This window comes from Armigeres subalbatus, chromosome 3 (assembly GCF_024139115.2).
Source record: "Armigeres subalbatus isolate Guangzhou_Male chromosome 3, GZ_Asu_2, whole genome shotgun sequence".
NCBI lineage: Eukaryota > Metazoa > Arthropoda > Insecta > Diptera > Culicidae > Armigeres > Armigeres subalbatus.
This window is the reverse complement of record NC_085141.1, coordinates 245,303,790-245,327,726: the sequence shown is the minus strand read 5'-3', so window position 1 is coordinate 245,327,726 and position 23,937 is coordinate 245,303,790. Positions and strand designations below refer to the sequence as shown.

The 23,937-nt window shown below is 40.1% G+C and overlaps 1 protein-coding gene and 1 long non-coding RNA gene across 2 annotated transcripts; both read right to left on the bottom strand.

Moving 5' to 3' along the window:
• Window positions 1-1,060: 1,060 nt before the first annotated feature.
• Window positions 1,061-3,585, bottom strand: LOC134222486 (ubiquitin carboxyl-terminal hydrolase nonstop). The gene is made up of 3 exons (XM_062701634.1): window positions 2,093-3,585; window positions 1,529-1,911; window positions 1,061-1,466 (listed from the first exon to the last, which is right to left on the bottom strand). Exons 1-3 carry the CDS (start codon window positions 3,290-3,292, stop codon window positions 1,424-1,426), a joined length of 1,626 nt encoding a protein of 541 aa, XP_062557618.1. The 5' UTR covers window positions 3,293-3,585; the 3' UTR covers window positions 1,061-1,423.
• Window positions 3,586-6,088: 2,503 nt separating this feature from the next.
• Window positions 6,089-8,345, bottom strand: LOC134222487 (uncharacterized). Its single transcript, XR_009982430.1, has 3 exons — window positions 7,728-8,345; window positions 7,397-7,662; window positions 6,089-7,334 (listed from the first exon to the last, which is right to left on the bottom strand). It is a non-coding gene; the product is annotated as an uncharacterized LOC134222487 (long non-coding RNA).
• Window positions 8,346-23,937: the final 15,592 nt, after the last annotated feature.

Here is a 23,937-nt window from a genome sequence, read left to right as displayed (position 1 = left end):
ATACTCTTGGATATTTCTCCAGGACTTTCCACCAGAAATAGTTCAGAATATTTGGAAAAGAATTCCTCTTTTTCCATTCTCCCAGGGATTCCAACGAAAAATCCTCCGAAAATTCCTCTGCATTTTGTTCCAGAAATTTCTTCGAAAGTTTCTCAAGCAACAGGTTTTAAAAAACCTTGGAGCGAAGTCTAGGAAACCATGCAAAATTTCTTCAGGCATTATTTCTAAAAGTTCCAGAAGTTATTTCCAAAATTCCAATAGAATTTATTCAGGAAATTTACTTGGAAGAATTCTTACGATTTTTTTTTAAAGAATAAAATAGTTTACAATGGAAATTCCAGAAGAATTTTCAAAGAAGGAATTCCTTATCGAATTTCCAAAGGAACTCTTAAATAAAAAATAAAAAATTCAATGTCCCTCATGATGTTTGAGATTTTTACAGTATTTTGAATTTTCCCGGTGCTTATTCGAATTCCGCATATTTCCCGATATTTTCCCGGTGATTTTCAATTCCCGACTTTTTCCCGGTTTTCCCGGTTCGCTGGTCACCCTGTTTCGGTGATACAAAAGAAACAAAAGGACCGAAGATTATGGAGCTACAATACGCCAGGCATAGATGTGTCGACGCTGTAGCCAAACAGATATCCATGTAGGCACGATGTCGGGTACGTCCCCACAATCAATTTAGGATTAGGAGGAAAAAAAATATCGACCCACATTGATACCGAGGAATCCTTAGTACGTTATTTTAAGAACAAAGACGAAAGTCATAAGTATTCCAAATCGATCGTCTTATAAGCGATAACATGGTCTACGTACTCCACATAATGCACGCATGATGCAATAATGCGGACAGCAACTCTTCAAATATGGTGTTCGCTCCAGATCCGGCTTGTACAAAATTCAGGTGCAACACGACTAGAAGCCGCGATTGGAAGGATCTGGCGACGAACTAAATATTGTGGTGTACGAATGTTTATTCATTGTTATCTGTATAAATATAAGCTAAAAAATTAATGTCTAAAAGTTCTTTGATTCTATGGACGAATTAAGACAAAAGTTGTCAGCACTTACAAAGGTTTTTTTTTGTTTCATTATATAAGTATTGGTTACAATCTAATACATACTAAAATAGTTTGATGTAGGAGAGTTTGTTGTTGTGTTGAATCTTATCCAAGATCACCGTCAAAAGTTGATAGCTTACACTAAGCTTCTTGTCCCAACGTTAAATGTTTGCCTAATTAACCTTATACCCATCAGACATCGACAACAGACTGAAATATGTCCGGCGGACGATGCCGCATAGTGCACTTCGACCTTTACTTTTGTCCGGCATTAGATTCCCTCTCGTCCTTGTATTGGCTTGGCCACGCATCACACACACAAAGTGTGTGCGTTTCTTTAATTCTGTTCGTTGCTCCATTTACTCATACTCGAGAATCTTCTTGTGATAAAACAGTAGATAGCTGAAAACAGATAACGATGAGCTTCCTAATCAGAACGCTACTGCATCACGCGATCAACATACCCTTCGCTATCCAGCACCTGCTTAAGGGTGGCAGTCGTTATGATGTGATCGTCGCACTTCACCCAGATGTCCTTCTGGTGACGAACGTAGGCCGTGTAGTGGCCGGCGTCTAGTGTTCCCACATGATTAATGACCGCGTACAACGAGTAACGGAAATCACTGGTATCGTGCTGCAACCGATTGGCGTCTTCTTCGGTGACGTTTGTGCTGCTGTTGCTACTACCGGCGGCCGTTGCGTGTTTTCGATCCGAAGACTTGGATTTCGTCGAAGAGGTGGAAGAGGACGCACCGGGCGACTGTTGTTCAGACTTCTTTTTCGACATGAACGGGGTCATGTCCAACTCCGATGGGAATGAGATAAAGGTCGAGATCTTTTTGTCGATCTAAAAGGAATGCAATCGGAACAGTGGTCTGTATAGTTATTGGTCTATAAAGACTATTAGTTTATCAGAATATTACTGTTTGAATTGGTTGCTTAATTGTACCGCAACAGTATTTCTGCCGCAGGAATGTAGAGCAACAAAAGAATATGAAAACAGAGAAAAAATAAAGTGTATTGCTTACCAGACTAGAATGTTCAAAACGCTTCAGGTGGAAGCTAGCGACAATTGGCAGTGTTCGCATAGAAAGTTGTTTCGTGGACTCCTGATAGCTTTTGCAGGTGGAACATTTGATCTTCGCACTGGAACCCAGATGTTCTGCACGGGTGAAGCGTTCCAAACAATCAATCAGCGACTTCGGAGGGCCACCGTATCCCTGGTTCTGTGCTTCGCCCAGGTCGAGCGAAATGTCCCAAAAAGGATCGATAGTGGTCGATACTCCGTTGCAAGCCTGGCAAACCACGTCACTTTGAAGGCCTCCGGTGAAGATCTGATCAATGATGCAGTTACAGTGAGTCGGGTTGTCCTGTTGTTGCACCTGTTGTTGGGCTTGTTTCGATTTGTCCAACGCTGCCGCAGCGGCGATTTCGTTCATCGATATCTTGCAATGGCGATGCAAGACGTCTAGTGTGGCTATGAAAAACTCATGTGCATCCTGTTGTTCATACCCGGCGAGGTGACGCGCATGATTCCATATCAAATGCAACAGTCTATGCAAGGACAAAGGGCCTCTGGCACCAGAGTAGAATTCCTGAAACAGTCTTGAAACCTCGCAAACAAGACATTTGGCAGCTGTTTTCGTGGTACATTCATGCCTTTCGGACAAGAAGTAGTCTCTGAGTAGTGGTGTGTGGATTAACGCTTGAACGATGCAGTTCATGAAGCAAGTCGAACCTAAATTCAATAGTCCTCGTAATCCGATACTTGTGAAAGCTGTCACATGTCGACGTTTGGGGTTTTTCAACAGCAATTCTATTTCCAACTTTGAAGGTGACCACGGTCTCCAGGACAAGGTCTTATTCAAGCTTTTGGCCTCTTTCCGAATGTGCTTCTCAGCTATCGCTTGGCAATCGCTGTCGTAGGTAAAATCCTTACACTGGTAACAGTAGATCATCCCGTAGCACAACTCCAGCACAATGTAATGCTTTGTCTGCTTGCAGTGGTCATTAATGTGTGCTCCCTTGCATCCAAAGTAGATACAATGCAGGCACGAATACAATTGCGGTCCAGAACCACCACATTTGTAACACAAACAGGACAAAGCCTTCCTGCGCCGGGCTTCCTTGTTGATGCAGGTGCTGAAATAAGCGTGCACAACGCTGAATGATTCCAATCCGTACTCCTTCACAAATGCCGCAAAATGAACACAACCATGATCAGACATTTCTCCTATCCCGGTCTTCTTCTGCCTAGAGCTTATTTATTTCTACACGATGTTCCACTTGAGTTCCGCTGACCTCGCACTTTATCGTTTCGGCTGAGCCGGATAACTAACGAATCACTGCCACCGCTCTAGCTCTGGCCATACCACACAACACTGTTTCTCTGATACAATAACTACTACTTAGAACTAACTAAAAAAAATATGAACTTTTCGAACTTTTACTTTTAAAAAGTGCCGACAAAATGCGACATCAATGCTGGCTCGTCGTTCCACAAAAAGCAACAACAAATCCCATCAGCATCATCATCATCATCGTCATTGCTTTAGTCCAGCCGGCTTTTGTTTGCTTGACGTTTTCAAATCAAAATAAAAACATTACCAAGGGAGCATTCAAAATTTATCTCCTGCTGGATCTTCAGAATTCACGCATAACATTGAAAAATAACCTATTTATTAGAGTGAAATCAGTACACTATAAAAAAAATACACGAGAGGACCGTGTGTTCTACACATGAATTTGCGCATGTTGTCAAAGCAAATCAATATCACGTGTAAAACATATGACATCGCTCATTCGAAACTCTGCATTTGTTTATAAACAAACCACACGGTATTAACGTGTAAAACACAAGGGGTGAGCCACTCGGCACAGTTGCAGAATGACTAATTGTGCCCATCTGTGCCTTGACTGTGCCTAAACTGTGCCGAAGCAAAAATAACATTATTTCTGGGGGCACTGACAATTATGTATTATGGCATCACGGAAAAATAATTTGTTTATGTTTACTTAAGAACACGAAACCAATGCAAGTAAAATTTATTTCGGCTAAACTTTTTAGTAATTTTTCCTAATTCTCATTTTTGAATCAACAAGAATGCTACTACTAATGACAATTGTGCAGCTAAATTCATTTCCAGCCAGCCAACGGGACGTAAACAATCTTGTTCTGAAGAATGGCAGTGCGGCAAAACAGCAATAATTTAGGACCTCCGTTTGAAAGCTTGATCCGCTAATGCCAATTCTGTAGATGCCTACGTTTCAATTTCAGTCGGTCGACTAAACAGCCGGACTAGCAAGCAGATCTGGCGATCCCATTAAATAAGGATAACATGGAGCTAGTCAAATCCTTCATCTAAACAATTGCAATGCGTGAGCAACGAAAGTGTATTGAATAAGATGTTTAGTGCTTCAACACGTATGACATCACTACCACCGACACTATGGTCTCCACGAGGGTCTCCAGGCCAGCTAGGTCGGCCACCGGAATGGAATAATGTTTTACCTGTGCGAGCGCAATACTTCACTGGCGTCACATTTTCCCATCGACGTCTGTTTTTCAACAAGTATAATCCGAATCTCAATTCTTGATTCCATGCTCATTCCTGTCGATGTGTTGATCCGATAAGCGTCTGGCAGGCCTGGAAGTGTTGCCTTAATCGGACCAGAACCAGCAACTGTCTCATGGATCCAAGAACCGCTGAAGGAGGAACCTGATCTCAGCCGCAGCCAAACAAGCGGAAAATCGATGTTCGTCGTCAAAGTTCAGCAGCATTCTGAGCTCCAACAAAAATTCAAGCAGAAGCATGGCTCATGTTCCAATAACAACAGTAAAAATAAATCTTTTCAACAAACAATGACTAAACGTTATTTTATTAGGAGTTGTCTTGTCTATTGTATACTTCGAATATGCACATTATCACATTTTTAAATTCATTAATGATTAATAATATCAATGAATTATTGGCAGTGGCTGATTTTCTACCCGCCGCAGCCACATCCAGGCGCTATAGTTTTCTCAAAATTAGGAACTTTTCATGAAAAGCGATTTGGTACCGGTTATGTAGGATGATGTCCGCTAGTACGCCTACCAAATATATTTTCGATCAAGGTACTTAATGAATTATTGGCAGTGGCTGATTTTCTACCCGTCGCTGTCACATCCAGGCGCTATAGTATATGCGCAAAATAGCCAGCATGAGTTAACCACCAGAAATTTGTATGGCGAAAGACATCTAACGCGGGTTTTCTCAAAATTAGGAACTTTTCATGAAAAGCGATTTGGTACCGGTTAAATATGTAGGATGATGTCCGCTAGTACGCCTACCAAATATTTTTTCGATCAAGGTACTTAATGAATTATTGGCAGTGGCTGATTTTCTACCCGTCGCTGTCACATCCAGGCGCTATAGTATATGCGCAAAATAGCCAGCATGAGTTAACCACCAGAAATTTGTATGGCGAAAGACATCTAACGCGGGTTTTCTCAAAACTAGGAACTTTTTATGAAAAACTATTTGGTATTGGTTATGTAGGAAGGTGTCCGTTCCTACGCCTACCAAATATTTTTTCGATGAAGGTGCTTAATTTTGAGAAATCGAGCCTTAGATGCCTTTCGCCATACTGATTTCAGAAAGTTAACTCCTAGTGTGCCGCTGTAAGCACGCTCAAAGCAGGCGATTCATTGATATAAATCGGCCCAACATATTAAAAGGGCGAAATAGCTATTCTAAAGAATGGCTTATTACCTCGCTAGTGGGCTAATTTGAGCCAACTCACGCTTCCAACACAACTGATGGAAGCAGCGAATCATATTCTAGAGTAAACAAAATTCGTTACACCCTGACAAAAATGTAAAGATCATCTTAATAATGATTCATTGTGGAAGAGAAATCATAATCACACGTGTGCATTGTTTCCGATTTGAAAGGATGAACCTAAAGACCTTCATGAACTGATACGGTGGTTCGTGATGGTGATGATAGAAGTATGGATCAAATGATTTGCATGGAATGATACGGAGTCTCGTTAAGCGGCACGTATGTAATAGAACGGCATGATGGAAACAGCAGGATTTCACAGTTTGCCCATATACATATTTTTTATGAAATCCTGCCGTTACTGTTCCAATCTATTGCGTTTGATTTGTTTCCTAATATTCTACGGCTTCCGGCTACGTCATGAATGATCGATAAAAGTTTAGAGAAAACGTCACCTCAACAAAGGGATGAGGACTATCCATACATGAATTGATATCGCCAAGCACAGGGTGATAATCTTTAGCCTAAGCAAATCAAGAAGGCCCATGCCGTCACAATGTACCAGTAAAGTTACTCACAGAGAGAAATGAAATTGCCTTTTCTTAGGGCACACATGTGAACAGCAATCAAGATAGTGGTGCGGATTGCAAAATCATTCAAAATGTATTTTTCACTCCACCTTGCGGATATCATCCAAGGGGTAAAAAAAGAGGATCAACGGTTGCTGCCAATGGTTGGTCATCACTTTCGTCCATTTTTTTTTATTGATTAAAACTTCTACTGCAGGTGATGGCGGTGGAAGCGCAGGTGAAGGAATCACAACAGAAGATATAACACTAGTTAAACACCGGAATAGAAACAGTTGAAAAACAAGTGTTCATGCATCTGCGACAATCTCTTCCATTGTCTAGAATTCGCCCAATCCCGGAAGCTATGGAGGAAGTTCATTGCGAAGCAGGTAACTTTCATTTGATCAGAGTTGGTCTTATCCAACGATACCGTTGTGCTTGTTCTTTACACAATACTGACGGCATGATTCACAGCAGCAAACCCAGAATAGAATCCTGTTCAAACCTGTACTGCCGCACAGAAAGCACAAAGCTTTGATTGGATCTTCTTCAGCCAGGATTAGACGCGTACGATTTACTTCCGTTGGGTCTCAGATCTCCTAGAAGTCAGTGGCACGCTTGGGATCTACGGTACTGTTGTCCGCCAGTCTTTCTTATTGAAACTCTTCGTTACAGTGCTGTTTTTACTACATGTGGTCGAATATTATATGAAGTTGCTTTCCTAGTGATTGGTCATTCAATGTCTTCGATCTTGCTACTCATAGACACTTCTTTTTCAACTTTGGTCCTCAGCACTGGCGGGGCGGTGTCGAAAGTTCGATCTTCATCAATGTCCAAATTATTTTCCGTCTATTCACTAGTATCAAAGTTTGCTGGAGTTGACAGAGCCCAGTCCTCCAATTGCTTGCAATCAGCGCAAGATTTAGCTTAAGATTCTACAATAGATTTGGAAAGTTCTGAATCGACTCTTTTTATTAGTTTATATAATGATACTTACATCATCTGCCATGCATCATGCATTCACTGGGAGGAGTTTCAATGTTGTTCCGTCTTCCAGAAATGTGGCCAACGATCCGTACGATGGGTGCGCTGCAGTTCCGAAATATTGTGAACAGCTAAATCTAATGGATGATTGTTTTTTCTTTTACACCCTTGACACTTCACGCGAAAGCCTAGCTGTCCAAATAGAAAATCGTGAAAAAGGGTACCCAGACGTGGAATTACGATGAAGCATTCGCAACATCTTGCTGACTGTTGCTGGCTCTGATTGATAATGAGAAACATATATTTTCAGTTACAATTTCTCTTAAATTTGACTCAAAACATACCTCCTTAATTTCCATACAATATGCTGTATTGCCATTGTCGCTGACGGCTACCTCAAACTGGTATGCTCCGGATTCTCCAAGCTATGACTTCTCGTGACACTATAGGGCACCATTCCAATTTTTGCCTGGCAGTGTTCTTCAATAAACTACCGTATCTCCCTAAGTAGAGATTTCTATTGGAACGGACCTCCGGCGCTTCGTGTGATCGTACTGTGTTTACCGCCGTATTTTTTTATTTATCAATGCGTCGCTGATTGCGTTGGAGAGCCTTCCTGTGCCTTATGCTAATGTGATGAATAGCACTGGTCTCCTGGCTGGTCCCGTTGTTGTGAGGTTTCGGTAGGCAGGTGATGCAGCGGTGTGGTGGAAGCGGTGGAAGTAAAGGATGATGAATTGTCCATTGTTGCACGGCTTTCCGGATGAGCGCACATTGATGTTTCTGATGGCGAATATCGAGGTGAATATAGGAATACTTGCGGACTTTTGTGGCGACACATTTAGCAGAATAGAAAAAGCACTAGAACGACTACAACAGATCGCTGATGAGGCTAATGATGACTCGGATCGGACAAATCTCGGGTACTTATCCAAAGGACGTATGTGATTTTGTAAACAAAGATTCAGACGTCGATTTGTCCGATCTGATTGCCCTCCCACGCAAACCATCACCATAGACAGATAGGGGGAGGCTTCGGCTACCTGTTAGTGGTGTTGGTTTGCGTGGGAGTGCCATCAGATCGGACAAATCGACGTTTGAATCTTTGTTTACAAAATCACATACGTCCTTTTGAATAAGTACCCAAGAAATTTTGGTTTTTCTCTTTCTTAATGTTTTCACTTTTGACACTGACAGCTGATGTCAAATTCTGGAAAACACAAGGAAGGGTGCCCAGATGTGCCGAAAGTGTGCCGAACTGTGCCGCGGGCACATTGTGCCGAGTGGTTTACCCCTTGGTAAAACAAATACACTCAAATAAAAACGCACATTACATATATATGCCCTGCACTTAGAATATGACCAGTTACTTTCATACTTGAAAACTATGTGCAACGCTAATGAATTATTGCCGAAATCACCAAGATGAATTTTAAGTGCAGCCTTTTGAATCAAATTAAGAAGCGTGAATGAATTATATTTATGAGAGTAATGGAAATAATAGTGTTATGGCCTTACTATGTTCGGATTAGGAACATATAAAATATACTCCAAATTAAATTGCTATTTTTAATAGCAATGGTAATATGAAAAACAAGTGATTAACTTAATCATGTTGATAGTATATTATGTAGACATTTGAATATAGTGTTATTTTATTCATAGTAGTAAAACCTTTTTGGTTATTTCAATGTGGTGACGAAAATTAAAAAAAAAACGATAGTTGTCGATTATTCTGTGAAGAGGCGATGGCACCAAGTATAAGTACGGCACGGATGATACGGTTGATGTACGAAGCCCTCTTAGTTTCACGACTGGAATCCCATCCTGCTGGCTACATTCGTACAAATTATTGGCACTTCCATTGTACCGGCCCGGATTAACTGATCTGATGATTTCAAGAAACATTTCGCTCGTTGTACCTGAGTCCCTCTTCATTAGTTCCCCATATATGGCCTAAGGTTGATTTTAACTACGCCATCAGGTCAATCAGGTAAAAACTGTTGGTTCCGCCGAATTTGCGCAGAAGCCCTTTATAAAAAAATAATGTATCCGAATGCCGTTGCTGTAATTCTGCCTGTAATACAATTATAGAAGGATGAATAATGATGTTATAAACAGAAATAGTAATATAATTAATTACCTAGAATCGAGCCTAGAGTAGTTTCATCAGAGGCGTCAACAGCATTCCACAACAATTTTAATGTGTATGAAGTTAAATATTCTTCATTTTCTTCATAACTGGTATCGTTCGCGCTTTAAACTCGTTTGGTTTGCTACAATCAAAAATATTGGGGTGTTCATGTTTATTATTTTGGTACACTTCAAATCTATTTTGTACACAATATACTTTAAAAATTCAATTCATATATTTTATTAGCCGCACATAAAATGAAAATTCTTCCCCTATCTTATAATCTATGCGCTTTGTGCACATAGAATATATCAGCAGTTTAATTTGAGTGTAGAATTCTGTTGCTTGACTTGTCAGAGTCACTTGTTTGATATGTGATATCGAAAGGTATTCGTGTTGAATTTCGATTGTTATAACAAGTGAATTTCGTGTTTTCTTTCATATTTAAATGATAATGATGATTGCCTATCCGTCCGGAATCCGATTTCCGTCAGCGGATCGAAATCCATTTCGAAAAACAGTTTTCTTAACTTCAACTATACTTGATTAGAAAAACCGTCTCTCGTTGGTTTTCGAAACTATGACGGAAATCGCATTCCGAACAGATAGAATAAAATTCGAACAAGTTTGATTAAAATGTAGGTGATTGTATTCATTATTTTTAGAAATGCTGAACCACACCAACCAGCATTAACGAACTGAGGCCGAAGAGTTTATTCTAGGACAGGTAAGTGCTTTCATCTTCCGAAATCTGCAACCAATAAATAAAATTCTCATCATCTACACACACGTAAAAAAATAACCTTATATGTTATGGCAAAAAACCATTCGAAAATACTTATACTCTTCATTATGCTACCTAATGAATGATCCCATATCAAAAAGCTAATAACATTTATTGCCGATTTCACCAATTTGAAGAGTTATGTGTAGATTGTGATTTGCCCGCTTCTTTTTCTCACACCCACTCTTATTTCGGGTTGATCGATTTTTGTTACTGAAATTTACCCAATTATAACCCATTACTCGTTAGTCACATGTAAGCGTGTACACTAAATCGATTCCCGCCATGATTTGACGTCTATTTGTTTTCAGATTGGGCACTCACACTCAAATATTATACACGGAAAATCAAACTTTTTTGAGTGTATTGAGTGTGAGAAAAAGATGACTGTGAGAAAAAAAATCTCGCAGAACTCTTATAAAGTGCAAAAAGCGCAATACATTTTTTTACATTTTTAAACTTGTATATAGAATAAAAAGATTTCGAGAGCTTCTTTGTACATAGATTTGTAGGCATTAACTTATGTTTACTTAAGACAGCAGTTTAGTTTAAATTTGGTAAACTTCTCTTTTTTCGTCTATTTATGAGCAAAGTTGCTTGTTCCACACATGCCGCAATGTCTTCTGCCCTTTGGGTCACTGAACAGTGAAATACCTCTTCCTTCCACCAACGCTTTATAACCATTATAGAAATACGAACGAACACGAATATATTTCTTCATAAATAATATTCAAACATAGTATTTTTCTTCTTTATTGAAGTGGAATTTAATATAAAACTATAGTTCACTATCGCTGATAGCTGAAAATTGTTACAAGTTACAACCTTTTCGAAACATGCATGAACATGTGCGATTTTGTTGGAATGTTGACAATTGGAGTCTCATCAGAATCCATACCTAAATTCGTTTCAATTGATTCATAACATATTTAAGATAAACATATGACATCGTGGTGTAACAAGTATGAAATTTTATATAAACATTGTCATTTGAACTGAGTTTGTAAAGAACATCGCAGTGATGTGAAATACATTAGACTTGATTGTGTAACTTGGAATGAAATATCAACATTTTGAAACATATGAGTCGAACGTGTATTTGTTATGGGTATTCATGGATATGCATATCATATCGTGGTGTATCAATATTATGCATCTCGAGATAAAATAGAATACTGCGGTTTCCTGCTGGTTGCTTCTCAGGTAATCGCAACGGTCACTAAACAACAGAGTCAATGAAAATCTCACCCACCGTATGCACTTGCCATGATAAACACTCTCCATGTACTCAGTGACTCCGGTTGCCTCTCACTAATACAATCGAACACTGCTGTCATTTCGCGAAAAGCACGTGGTTTTGTTTTGAGCGGGAAAATTCTGCCTATCTTTTAACACGGCGGCTATCTTGACGTTTACCTTCGCAGTCAAGCCTGCGAGTGTAAGACCGCCGCAGCACTCTAGAAAAAGATAAGCGCGACAATAATGAATTCAGATACTAACTTTGTCATTTGAAATAAGAATGTCAAGAACATCATAGCGATGTGGATTACACTAGACTTCATGGTGTCAGCTGATTGAAAATATCCATATTCCGAAAAACATGAATCGAACGTGTATTTTTTTATCAGTGTAGTGATTCAGTTTCATTCTAAATTTTCGACCACTATTCTAGTTTGCAACTGGAGCAAAATAGAACAAACATGTTGGTTTCTCCAGCAGTGTTCCATTCATGTTTTTCAAATTTTCAATTAATAATCATTATGTTGCTGCCAAGAAAGGCGCCGTAATTGCAAAGTAGATTGCCCGCATAATTACAAACTGTACATGGATATTTTCCCGTGCGGTCGACAACAGTATCCTTTACTGTTGACAACTGTAAATGAACAATCTCATATAAAGTTTTAACAGTTTGTGGTACGGTTATTTGACAAATAACAATATGTTGAATGGGTTGTTAAGTTATGTCACCATAAAAAATCGTCTGTCTTCGCGTGCAAAATTTTCGCTCAACAGTATGATAAAATGTTGACATATAATGCAGGAAATAAAGAACATTTTTGAGACAACATGTTATATGTTGACATTTAGGGATGATGTCGAGCAGTTATGGTTGATTCGATCGAAAAGTATTCGAAAACCGCAACGTAAACTGTGAAGCTATATCTTAGATCGTAATAATGATTCTGACCATATAACATGTTGTTTTTTATTATGCGGATGATCCGTAGATATTGTCAGAATTTCTGGATATGATACACTGCGCGGCGTCTGTAATGTTCCCAAATCGGTACTTGCACAAAACTGCACGCGGCGAATGACTGTCGAAAGGTACGGCCGCGCCAAACGATACACCGCAATGCTATTCACCCATAAGAATCAAGTAAACAGGGTGCAAAAAGCGCGGCGGTACCTTTCCTGAAGGGTACGCCGCGTGCAATTTTGAGAAAATCAGGCAATAAAATCACCGACGAACCGACGTGTCACTGGTGCTCTCTGATTGTCTCACACTTTTTAACGGTCATTCCCTTTTGCGGGCGATCGCTCCTGTCAAATGAGCTAAGACACAACTCCGCTGCAATGTTAATACACGTACACGTAAAAAAATAACCTTATATGTTATGGCAAAAAACCATTCTAAAATACTTATACTCTTCATTATGCCACCTAATGAATGATCGCATACCAAAAAGCTAATAACATTCATAAGTTAATGAAAAGTATAAGTTTCGGAATGTATGTGACTAATGCGATGTATAAGTTTTTTCTTATACATATCATTAAGCGCCTGCTTTGACAAAAAAGTATTAGAAATCTTAATAATAAATAACATTAAATTTGTTTACGTGTAGGTTGCTGGCTGAGCTATGAAAACTTCGCGAGCCATTATGGGGGTGGCGGTAGTGTTCGATGATTTTTCATCATGGTGTCGTGGGCAGCAAATTTGAATTATTTTCTATGAAGTGACACGTCGGTTCGTCGGTGATAATATCACCGACAAACCGACGTGCCATCCCATATAAAGTTCTTCAAATTTCTTGGCAATTACTCTCCTTTCATATCCTAGCTCCATCTGTGCGATGGTTTACACAACTGCTCTCATAAATGTGCGGGCAAACTTGATCATGCACGCTTTAATTTATTTCATCAGCTTCCACATAATAATCAATATTCGATATTATAAATATCAAGAGTTTTATGATAGGTTTTGTCGCTGCGCGAACAAAATTAGTTCATCATAAAATCAATCACGCCGTTGCACCCAGCATTGCAACGCGTTGGTCTAAGCCATACCGATGTTGATGTCATATTAAGAAATTGTAAGTGATAAGTAGACCGGAAATGGCATAACTAATTTACATAAGGACAGCTAGGAACGCATATCGCACACAGATTAGGCGATAAACACGCCCACGCGTAGGCGCATATGGCAATAAACATTTTTCCTTTCTCTTTCGTCCTGCCAGAATGCAGTCCTTTGGCAGGAACGATACAAATGTTTTTCAATCCTAAGAAGCTAATGTTATGCAATCATAGAAGATAAGCCGCGCCTTAAATTGTGAGCCCTTCCCGATCTGGCCGTAAGAGCAAGCGAAAGAGAATCGAATAAGGATAATTACCAGATCTGGATGGGCGTTAGTTAATAAGCTCAATACTATTATACAAGTGGTAGATCACCACACATTCAAGAGTTACATTAGGCGCAACGTGGAAGATCACCACACATTGAAGAATAGTTGTAATGAGTGAAATAGAAAATATTCGTAGATTAATCACTAATGCCCAAAAGAGAGCAAAAATGTGACCCAAATATTTCTAAATTGTAAATCACTAATGTATCATGTAGAAGTAAGACCCTTACCCTGTGAATGTTTCAAATAAAATTAAGTTCGATGTTTTACTCCTGATTCTTTAATTAGAATTTCGAAACTCCGGTCTTCAACTTCCCTGCTTGACTCGAAAACGTCTCTCCGTAAAGGAGAAACAAGTAGTATCAAAAGGACTTTTTGGTTTGGTTCCTTGGATCGAAACAAGTTGCTCTGTAACAGGAGTAACAAGTAGTTCCTTGGGAAAGTAACCTCGCGGTGTGCATTTGCGAAGGACATCTCCTAACCGGAGAAAGAAGTAGCTCCTGCACCCAGAAAATTAGTGACAGTCCAGCGAGGTCGTCACAACCCGGTTCCTTGGATCGAAAGGGTCTCTCCCTAACAGGAGAAACAAGTAGTTTCGAGGAATCACCAAGCCGGCGTGCATTTGCGAAAAACGTCTCCTCACACGGAGAAATAAGTAGCTCTTACACCCGAAACTCCAGTGACGACTGCGTCGACTTCGTCACAGGTTTCGTTAGCCAAATGAAAAATATTCGACTTTCAAAAATGTGTGTAATGATCCTGCCTTAAATCCTGATTTAAGCATCAAAAAAGATTTTCTATTACTTGGTTATTTTTATCTTCATCGCTGTGTAGATTGTTTGAAACGTGCATATAATGTTTACGTCGACCAGCTGGTGGATTGCGCGCATTTTGCTTTTTCTTTTTCTTGACTTTTTCAATAAAAATAAATGTTAATGTCAGTAATGACAGATCGAGTTACTACACTCGAAGTAAAACGATTGTAATTTTTTTTGCCAATTTTGGAATCAGAGAGGCCCGTCGGTTTGTCGGTGATAAAATGACGCATTCATACACCAAAAACAATTGAAAAATATTTGAATCTCGTGATTCAATCGTGGTTCAAATCTGCAGAAAATAGAACGGAACGTTATACCAGTTTTATTTTTTTGACATTTGGCTGGTATAAAAAATGAATCTAGAACAGCTGCTGGGAAAATGAATGTTCTAGATTCATATTCAAACTGATAGCCCCGAACGATTTGAATCACTGCTGATTTTACTCTTATATTATTATATTATATTACATTATAATATTATTGTCAGTTTCGCTGGTAACAAAACGCGCCGATCACTTTTTGAGCACCTTAAAAATCGTCGTCAATATCTTTAATTTGAATCTGTGTCAATTCAAAGCCAACCCGCATAACTCTTAACTATAGAATAGCCATCTCCTGTATTATTCAAAACCATTCGAAACAATGCTTGCACAATATTACGTACCATCCATCGCGACCATACCCCCACACTACCGCTAATTGTTTTGACTATATGCGAAATGGTAATTTGTCAATTTACAATATGTGGAAAGGGCGGTTAAGTTATGTTACCATACAAAATCGATCATTTTCTCAAACTCCTTATTTGTAGGAGGAAAAGGCAGGTAAATTACCTTTCTTGGATCTACTGATTATCAAGGGAACAAATGCAACATTAGACTTCGAAATCTACAGGAAGCCCACCAACACCATGAGAATCATCCCATACACATCAAATCATTCAAATCAGCATAAAATGGCAAATTTTCATCACATGATCCACAGGCGAGTAAAAGTAAGCACCGTAGTATTTTGCGCTCGATAATGGCGGTCGAGTGAGTGCCTTTTGGACATTCAAGAGGTAGAAAATATTTACATATTTCAACCACAGTAGGCCTCCCGAGCAGCACAAGTCAGACATAAATGGTTGCAGCAACTTTATTGTGACCAAATCTGGTCACATATGAGTTGCAGTCACCTATGTGGAACATGTGTGCTACTAGGGCTTGATTTATTGGAAAAAAGGCACTCATTCGGTATCAACAAACAAACAAATGTCAAGCATTTACTTCTACGTTATTCAAGGATTTGGTAATTACTTTTCTCATGGATTGTTTGTAATTGAATTTTATTTTCTAGGAATGAAGCCTCAAGATGATTACAATCAATGATTTTTTTAAGGGAAAGGGCTTTGGAAAAGGAAATTTGCAACCAGACACCTGGGTAAGGCACTATCCGAGTGCCTCCGGCCCGTAATAAAGCAAAACTTCAATGGGACTTTTGAGCATTATTGCGCTTAATGCTCTACTTGCTCATCGACACCTCTTGTACTCCCCTCTCCACCAATGACTGCGCACAATAACGTTACGGCTGAATCCATGTCACAATACTCTTCTAGTAGAGCGGCGGAAGTATCCTGGCTTAAGGCACCACATTACAAACATTCTTCCACCTCTGTGCGACACTTACTAAGCCTCAGCCCTGTTACAATTGACAAACCATTGAAGGGTTCTCGTTCGAAAGAGTCGTAATAACATTTTGAAATAATATTCTAGAAAATGCAGCATAATTTCCATATTATTTCATAAACTCACAACAGCTGTTGCATGTACATATCATGTTCAAATCTGAAAGCAAACAGTATGACGATTATTTATATAGGTATCACATATAAAACCTAGAGTCCTATAAGAAGAGTACCGCCATGTTCTACGTTTGACTGGTCTCCTGCTCGTTTGGAACGCGCATTTGTATGGAACTGACAGATGATTCTGTTCCAATTCTGACACTTGACGGCACTGTTATTATAGTCACTGTAATAAAACCATATTCTTTTGAGTTATTTATCTTGACCATTTGTGGTAGGTAACTAATTCTTTATTCTTTATTCTTTATTGTTTGATTCATCAACAGACAACTTAGGTCCTGATGATGCTTATCCTAATTAATACTAATAAAAGTAATTATAATAAAATCATCGTTAATTATGAAACATGGCAGAATAAGCCCTTGTAAAATTACGACGAATCGTCTGTCTGGATAGATTAAAATCAAAACATGTGGCAACCTCGTTGAATGCCCGCTGTAGACCCACCATCGCTCCACGTTGTCCGTAATTCGTTCTTCGAAAAGGTATCCTCAGCATTCCGTTATTTCGCAGTGCCCTAGGTCGAACGTTCAAGTTTACTGATTCCAGAATTTCAGGGCAGTCGATTCTGCCTTGGAGCGTATCAGCAACGACCATGGCCCGTGCAATGTGCCTCCGCAATTGTAGGCTTTCAAGATTAATCAATTGACAACGGCTGCTATAACTTGGTAACCGGAATGGGTTTCGCCATGGAAGCAACCGAAGAGCAAAACGAATGAAGCGGCGTTGAACAGATTCAATTCTTACTGATCCGTTCTGGTAATTAGGATGCCATACAGCGGAACAATATTCCAGCGTAGATCGAACCAGCGAACAGTACAGTGATTTCAAGCAATAAACATCGATGAAACCCTTGGCGACGCGAAAGATAAATCCTAATGTTCTAGAAGCCTTCTCGATCACGTAAGAGACATGATGCTTGAATGTTAGCTGCGTATCTAGAATAACACCAAGATCCTTTATACAGTTCACACGTTGCATCACAATTCCATTGAGCTCATAGTTGTAAATTATTGGCTGATGTGATGAGTGAAAGAGATCACGGAACATTTGCTAGGATTGACAACCATCCGGTTCAATGTGCACCAAGCCGCAAATGAATTAATATCTTGTTGTAGGTCCATTGCGTCAGAGATAGACCGAATTAGTGCATAGAGCTTCATATCATCCGCATACGACAGTCGTGGTCCTCGAAGCACATTGTTTACATCGTTGAAATACAAGAGGAATATCAAAGGGCCAAGATGGCTTCCCTGAGGAATGCCTGAGGTTGCCAAAAATTCAGTGGACTGAGAATTGCCTACCGTAACAGACAGTCTCCGTCCGGTGAGATATGAATGGAACCAGCGCAAAAGATAACCAGCAATGCCAAATCTTTCCAATTTCGCAACCGTGATAGCGTGGTTAATTTTATCGAAAGCTGCAGATAGGTCCGTGTATACAACGTCCGTTTGTGCTTTCTGTACAAAGCTGTCGGTAATGCTCGAAGTTAGGCACAAAAGATCAGTGGTCGTAGATCTGCCTGAGATGAACCCATGTTGATCGGCACTCAGATGTTGCTTACAGTGAGATATGAGTGGTTCTGTTATAACTAGCTCGAATAATTTGGATGCAGCGCACAAGGATGAGATGCCGCGATAATTGTTGACATCTTTTCGATCACCCTTCTCGTACACGGGAAACATTGTAGCGGTTTTCCACACGGACGGAAAAAGTCCACTGGATAGCGATTTGTTGAAAATCAATTGAAAGGGAGCGAGCAGAAGTTCGATGTGCCTTTTCAAGAACGCAGACGGAATGCCATCCGGACCTGGACTCATGGATGATTTTAACTGCGAGTTAGCTCTACGGATCATTTCTGCATCTACGAAAAACGTGGCCCAAGTGATCCCGACTGCAGGAACGTTGTTAGCAGCCTTAGCGATTGTGACATCAGAGATGACTTCGTTACAATAGGTGCTCACAAACTTGTCGGCAAATAGTTGACAGATGGATTGGGGTGTAGAGGCCACTTCCTCGTCCAGAGTCATTGTTGTAGGGAGCCCAGCTTGTTTCCTTTGTTCATTTATGTACTGCCAGAACGTTTTAGGCCTGGTCCTCAAGTTTTGCTGTATATTTTGCTGATATTGAGAAAAACAGAGTCGGCTAACAATCTTGTACGCAGAGTTTAATTTTTTGTAATGCTCACGCAACGATAAGGAACCGTGTTTGGAATAGCGCTTGAGAGCAGCTCTTTTAGCAGTTTTCATTCTACGAAGCTGACGGGTCTGCCAAGGACAACTATAAGGAGCGACGATTTTCTTAGGAACATGTCTTTCAATCACGTGTCCAATAATATGCGATAAAGTCAATGCCGCATTCTCTGCATCACAACCGCCAAGAATGTCAACCTAGTCCAATGTAGCAAAGAACTCCAGCAATGCTACGATGATCGGCGTTATGGAAATTGTAGATTATGGGCTCGATCAATGCAACAACATTGGCTCGCGTGTTGTTCAGCTTGAGTATCAACGAAGGATGATGGTTAACTACTTTAACTAACGGTGATGGAGCATGCAAAATTAGCGGAGCAGCGTCCTGAGCGCTAACAAAACACAGATCCAGGCTGAGATTATTTTCGTTGGTAACGTGATTGATTTGACGTAACGTGGCTGTGCTGTAATAATCGAGGAGTTTAGAGGCGTGACTGTGTAATGAAGATCGTTCCATATCTATGTGAAGGAACCCGTTGCAGGAGGAACTCCACGAAATTCCTGGCAGATTGAAATCGCCGATAATGATGATTTCGTCCGAAGCATTAGTCATTTCTATCACTGACAAGACTGATTGTGTGTGAGCTTCGATCAGTGTATCATCGCGAACACGATCAGGAGGTATGTATAGTGCACACAGGAACACCGAACGATGGGAAAGCTGGAGGCGCACCCATACTTGCTCGACACATCCCCATAAGTCGTTGTAAATAACTCTTGCTTTCCGTTTTTTATTCACTGCGATTAGGACACCTCCTCCAGTTGATTTGCGACTGTTCATGGGGCCACGGTCGCAGCGAAAAACTTCGTATTCAGGCCCAAAGACCTGACTAGATAGGGTACGGGAGTCGAGCCAGGTTTCAGCCAACACAATCGCATCGTAGCAATCATCGGACGTGGCAAGAAAATATTGTTCGACATCACAGTTCATCCCACCGGCGTTCTGATAATATATCAGCACTTCGTCAACGCAAACGAGGTTGGAATCCACAAACGGGGCTCTAGAAGTTTGAACGGCATCAGGCGGTGAAGGTTCAGGGATGTAAGAGTACATGCCTGCAATAGCAGGTTGGGAGCTCCCCGATCTACATCTAAGTTCAGGGCCAGGACGACTTCGAAGAACGTTGGCTGCAACAGGCGCGACTGAACTAGAGCAACCGGGAAATTCTCCCAAAATGCTTTTCATGGGGCGTCCTGGAGATCCAATGGAAGCTTGTTGACTTGCGTTGTGGACCAGCAGAGAGGAATGCGAATCTCGATGGAAATCACCACCGGGTGAGGTGCTGGAATTTTGAGCAGCATGAGGCAACGAAGGTGGAGGTCCTGGGTCCTGGGTGGAGGAAAATTCGTCACGCAGAGAAGAACTACAATCAGAAGAATACTTGCCTGTGCAAGCATGGTGGAAGCCCCCTTTTCCACCACCAATCTCAGGACCCAGATGGCTATGATGATCGGAGGCAGCAGAGCGGGACTGGATTGGGGCGATCAGGGGCTTCCAACAAGCTTTCTATTGTGCGTCTGGGTGATGCGGAGTCTTCAGGAGAGGTGATTTGGCATCGTACGGAAGGACGTTGGGCGGTTTCGCAGTGGTTTTCAATCAACATGCCGGATCCTGTCCGGAAGTGGGAGTCAGAAACTGGGAGGCGTTCGGGTCTGGAGATATGACGACAGACGGCGTGTTCACACGGGGCATCCATAGGTTTTTTGAGAGGTCCTCAAACTCTCGGAAAAGTATTCCTGTCGGCCAGGTGTCTGGGCGGAGTGCGACTTCCTTTAGTCTTACGGCCAATCCGACCTTGAACGAAACGAAGCTCATTCTGCTAGTATCGGCACCTTTCTTCACTAGCGGAATAACCTTAACGGGATCTTCGCACTGGACACATTCTTTCACCAGTTTTTCAATGGACTCGCATTGCACACTAGGATGTATTCTTGAGAGATACAACCAGAACTGCTCGACGGATTCAGGGACAGTAAGAACCTCAGCAGAAACAAAGCAAACACTTGCTCTAGTACCGCTAACGAGAGATTTGCTGATGAGCAAGCTATCATCGCGACGTCGTTTTAAAGGTGGTTGGCGTAAGAGAGTTCTCGGACTGGACCGACTCGGAGTAGTAAGAGCGATGCCTTTCGACAACTGAGCGATCTGATTTCCCTGCTTTACGATTTCCGCTTTAAGTTCAGCATGGGCGATCTCATGTCTCTCGGTAATTGCCTCGATCGTGTTACCGAGCGACGAAACAGTAGACTTGAACCGTGCACATTTCATGAGTTTCGCGCAAGCGTCGCACATCCAGAACAAATTGGAATACGAGTTGATAACATTTACGAAGGTCTTCGTTAATTTAATGCTAGAGCACCTCAAATGGATCATTCTATCGCAGAATGCCATGCAAGAGATGTATTCTTCATCGTTTTTAACGGGCTTGGCGCAATGATCACAGGCGGATTCCATAATTAGTTTGGTGTTATTCTGCTTTATGAATCAACGGTGGAAATGCTCTAAGCACGGACAGTTTGAAAGTACGGTCGCCGAAAAAGTGCAGCAAGGGAACAGTGAAGCGAAAGATGTAAACACAACACCGTGATCGACTAATAGTTTTCACAATAGTTTATTATACACTTATTTAGTATACACTTAACATCCACGCACGATTTCACAGTAATTAGTTATAATCGAAACAGGAAAAATAATAAAGTCGAATCGGTTCAACACGAAAAACACAGTTTAAAGTTGCGATACGGAACGTACACAGACCATCGAGGTACCACCACTAGGGTAAATGATATATTTTGGACATGTACATATTTTGGACAAGCCTGAGCTTCTTCGATCAATTTTAGATAATGTGTAGGAACATTTTTATCGAAAGTATGATCATTGCATACTTTTACCTCAACTCTAGCGGCTCCTGATGAGAATTCACAAATTAACTATTATTTAACTTTAAAATTATCTAAAATGTGAAGCTTTCTACCAAAGTGTCTGCTGGATGCCAGTATGCAGGAGAACATGCATTATAGGACTCTTCGTAACATGCACTTGAAACACGTTTAAATTGGTTCAAACGGCAATCTTGAGGTCCTGCGGCCAAAGTTTGATTGTGATTGAGATACTAACATATTCCAATCGCTTAACATGAACTTGAGACGGATAAAAAAGGATTGACCAAAATGAAGTTATGTTTTTATGCATCAGACATTGAAACAAGTTCATTTGCATTACAAACCGAGATGCTCCCAAACTCAGAACCGTTTTGTGGAAACGACAGTTTCTCTTTATTTATGACGAACATCGATGGACAGGTAACGGAGCAAGAGATTAGTTTATTAGTGATGCAATCGCTCGGGATAGTAAATAATAGTTGCATTAGAGTTAAGAAACTTGTTCCTAAATGGAAAGAATGCAATTCAGTTGACTATGCATCATTTAAAGTTATGCTTGACAATAAATATAAGGGAATAGCGTTGCAATCACATATGTGGCCGACTGAAATAAAATATCGCGAGTTTATCGAAAAGCCCAGGAAAACGTGGAAACCAACTAAAGTTTAACGTAACTGTATTTGTACATAAATTTTGTTTTGTTGTTTGCTTCAATATTTTTTTTTTCTTTGAGGTTATGTTTGCCTATTAATTTAATTTGCTTTGTGTAATTATTGCCTGTTGAAGATTTGCAAGTGTGTATGCCAAAGTGTAAGGTTGATAATAGGATAATATTTTGAAATTTTTGTTCGTATTGCTAATTCCGAGAAGTATTTCAATGTAACGCCATTGTACTTTATTAATAAGTTATTCAATAAGACCACATGAGTCAGTTGAATGTGTACAAATAAATAAATAAATAAATAAATAAATTTATTGGTCACCCCATGTACAGTACATGGATGAACCATTAATTGCCAACTTTCAGGCTGTTTTCAATGGTTTCCATAAGATTGCGAAACAATGTTAATTTCTGGTTAAATCTATGTCAGTTAAGCAAATAAATGCATTTAAATGAATGTAGATACATGTAGGTAATACTAAAGACACACTGATGGTACAAGTACCACGGTTATATACCCTAGTACATATTGTACCATGGTTTTCCACGTTGTACCAGCATGGTACAAGGTGACACACTAGTGGTACAACTTGTACCATGGTACGAATACCACCAGTGTGTCATTAGTATAAGTCATACCATTGAGATCTGTAGGTGGCCATTTTTAAATTAGGAGAAAATGACTCTGTCCAAAATATATGCATTTTCCATGTCGAAATTATATATTTGATGTCCAAAAAGAAAATATTTCAGTTAGCAGTATATCACAGTTTACACCTAGTAAACGTAATTTACTCAAAAATTGGGCAATGGAGACACAAGACTAATTATAGGTTATGTATTTGGATGAACCTAGTGGTTTTCAATTGTCTTATACTACAGTGAACGTTCGCTAATTGGGTTTTTTCTAGTTGGGGCGTTTTTTAGTTGGGGGTTCGCTAATTGGGGCGAAACCCAATTAAAAAGCAGCTAAACGTCAGAATCTGATGTCAAAAACGCGTTGACGTTTTGTTTCCGTGTTTGGCGGGATCGATTTTTTCTGGCGCGTAAAATTTTCCTTTGTTCAACGCAAAAAGTAAACAACATTGACGCTTGTCAAAACGCCCCAATTAGCGAACGGCATTCGCTAGTTGGGGTGAGGTCGTGCCCCAATTAGCGAACGATCACTGTATTCAATCTCGATATATTTTCTAACGAATGTCCTGCGCTTGTCCAAGATACTTTTTGCTTTTCAATGCTTTTTGCATTGAAACTTTTCGTTTCGTCGTTGACAACAATGACATTTGTCTTCAGCGACTGCTATTGGCGATTAAAGGTTGCATGAAGAAGAAGAAGTCGAAGGATGATATTAGAAAAATATTGCATGGGCAAGCATACGGAAATTTTTTTAAAACTCTTCTCAAAAATTCTAGAAGCGATTTAATTATAAACGGAAAACAATACGGGGTTGGACTTTTCTTATACTGTGTATCAAGTATGATATCATAAAATAAAATTTGAAATCGAAAAATTGCGTTTATTATGCAGTAGAAGGAAAGTCCAAC

Coding starts and splice junctions, on each gene's coding strand:
- LOC134222486 (XM_062701634.1), bottom strand. CDS start 3,292: ATGTCTGATCATGGTTGTGTTCATTTTGCGGCATTTGTGAAGGAGTAC. Junction 1,912..2,092: donor GTTTTGAACATTCTAGTCTG/GTAAGCAATACA, acceptor CATTCCTTTTAG/ATCGACAAAAAGATCTCGAC. Junction 1,467..1,528: donor CAGGTGCTGGATAGCGAAGG/GTATGTTGATCG, acceptor ATCTGTTTTCAG/CTATCTACTGTTTTATCACA.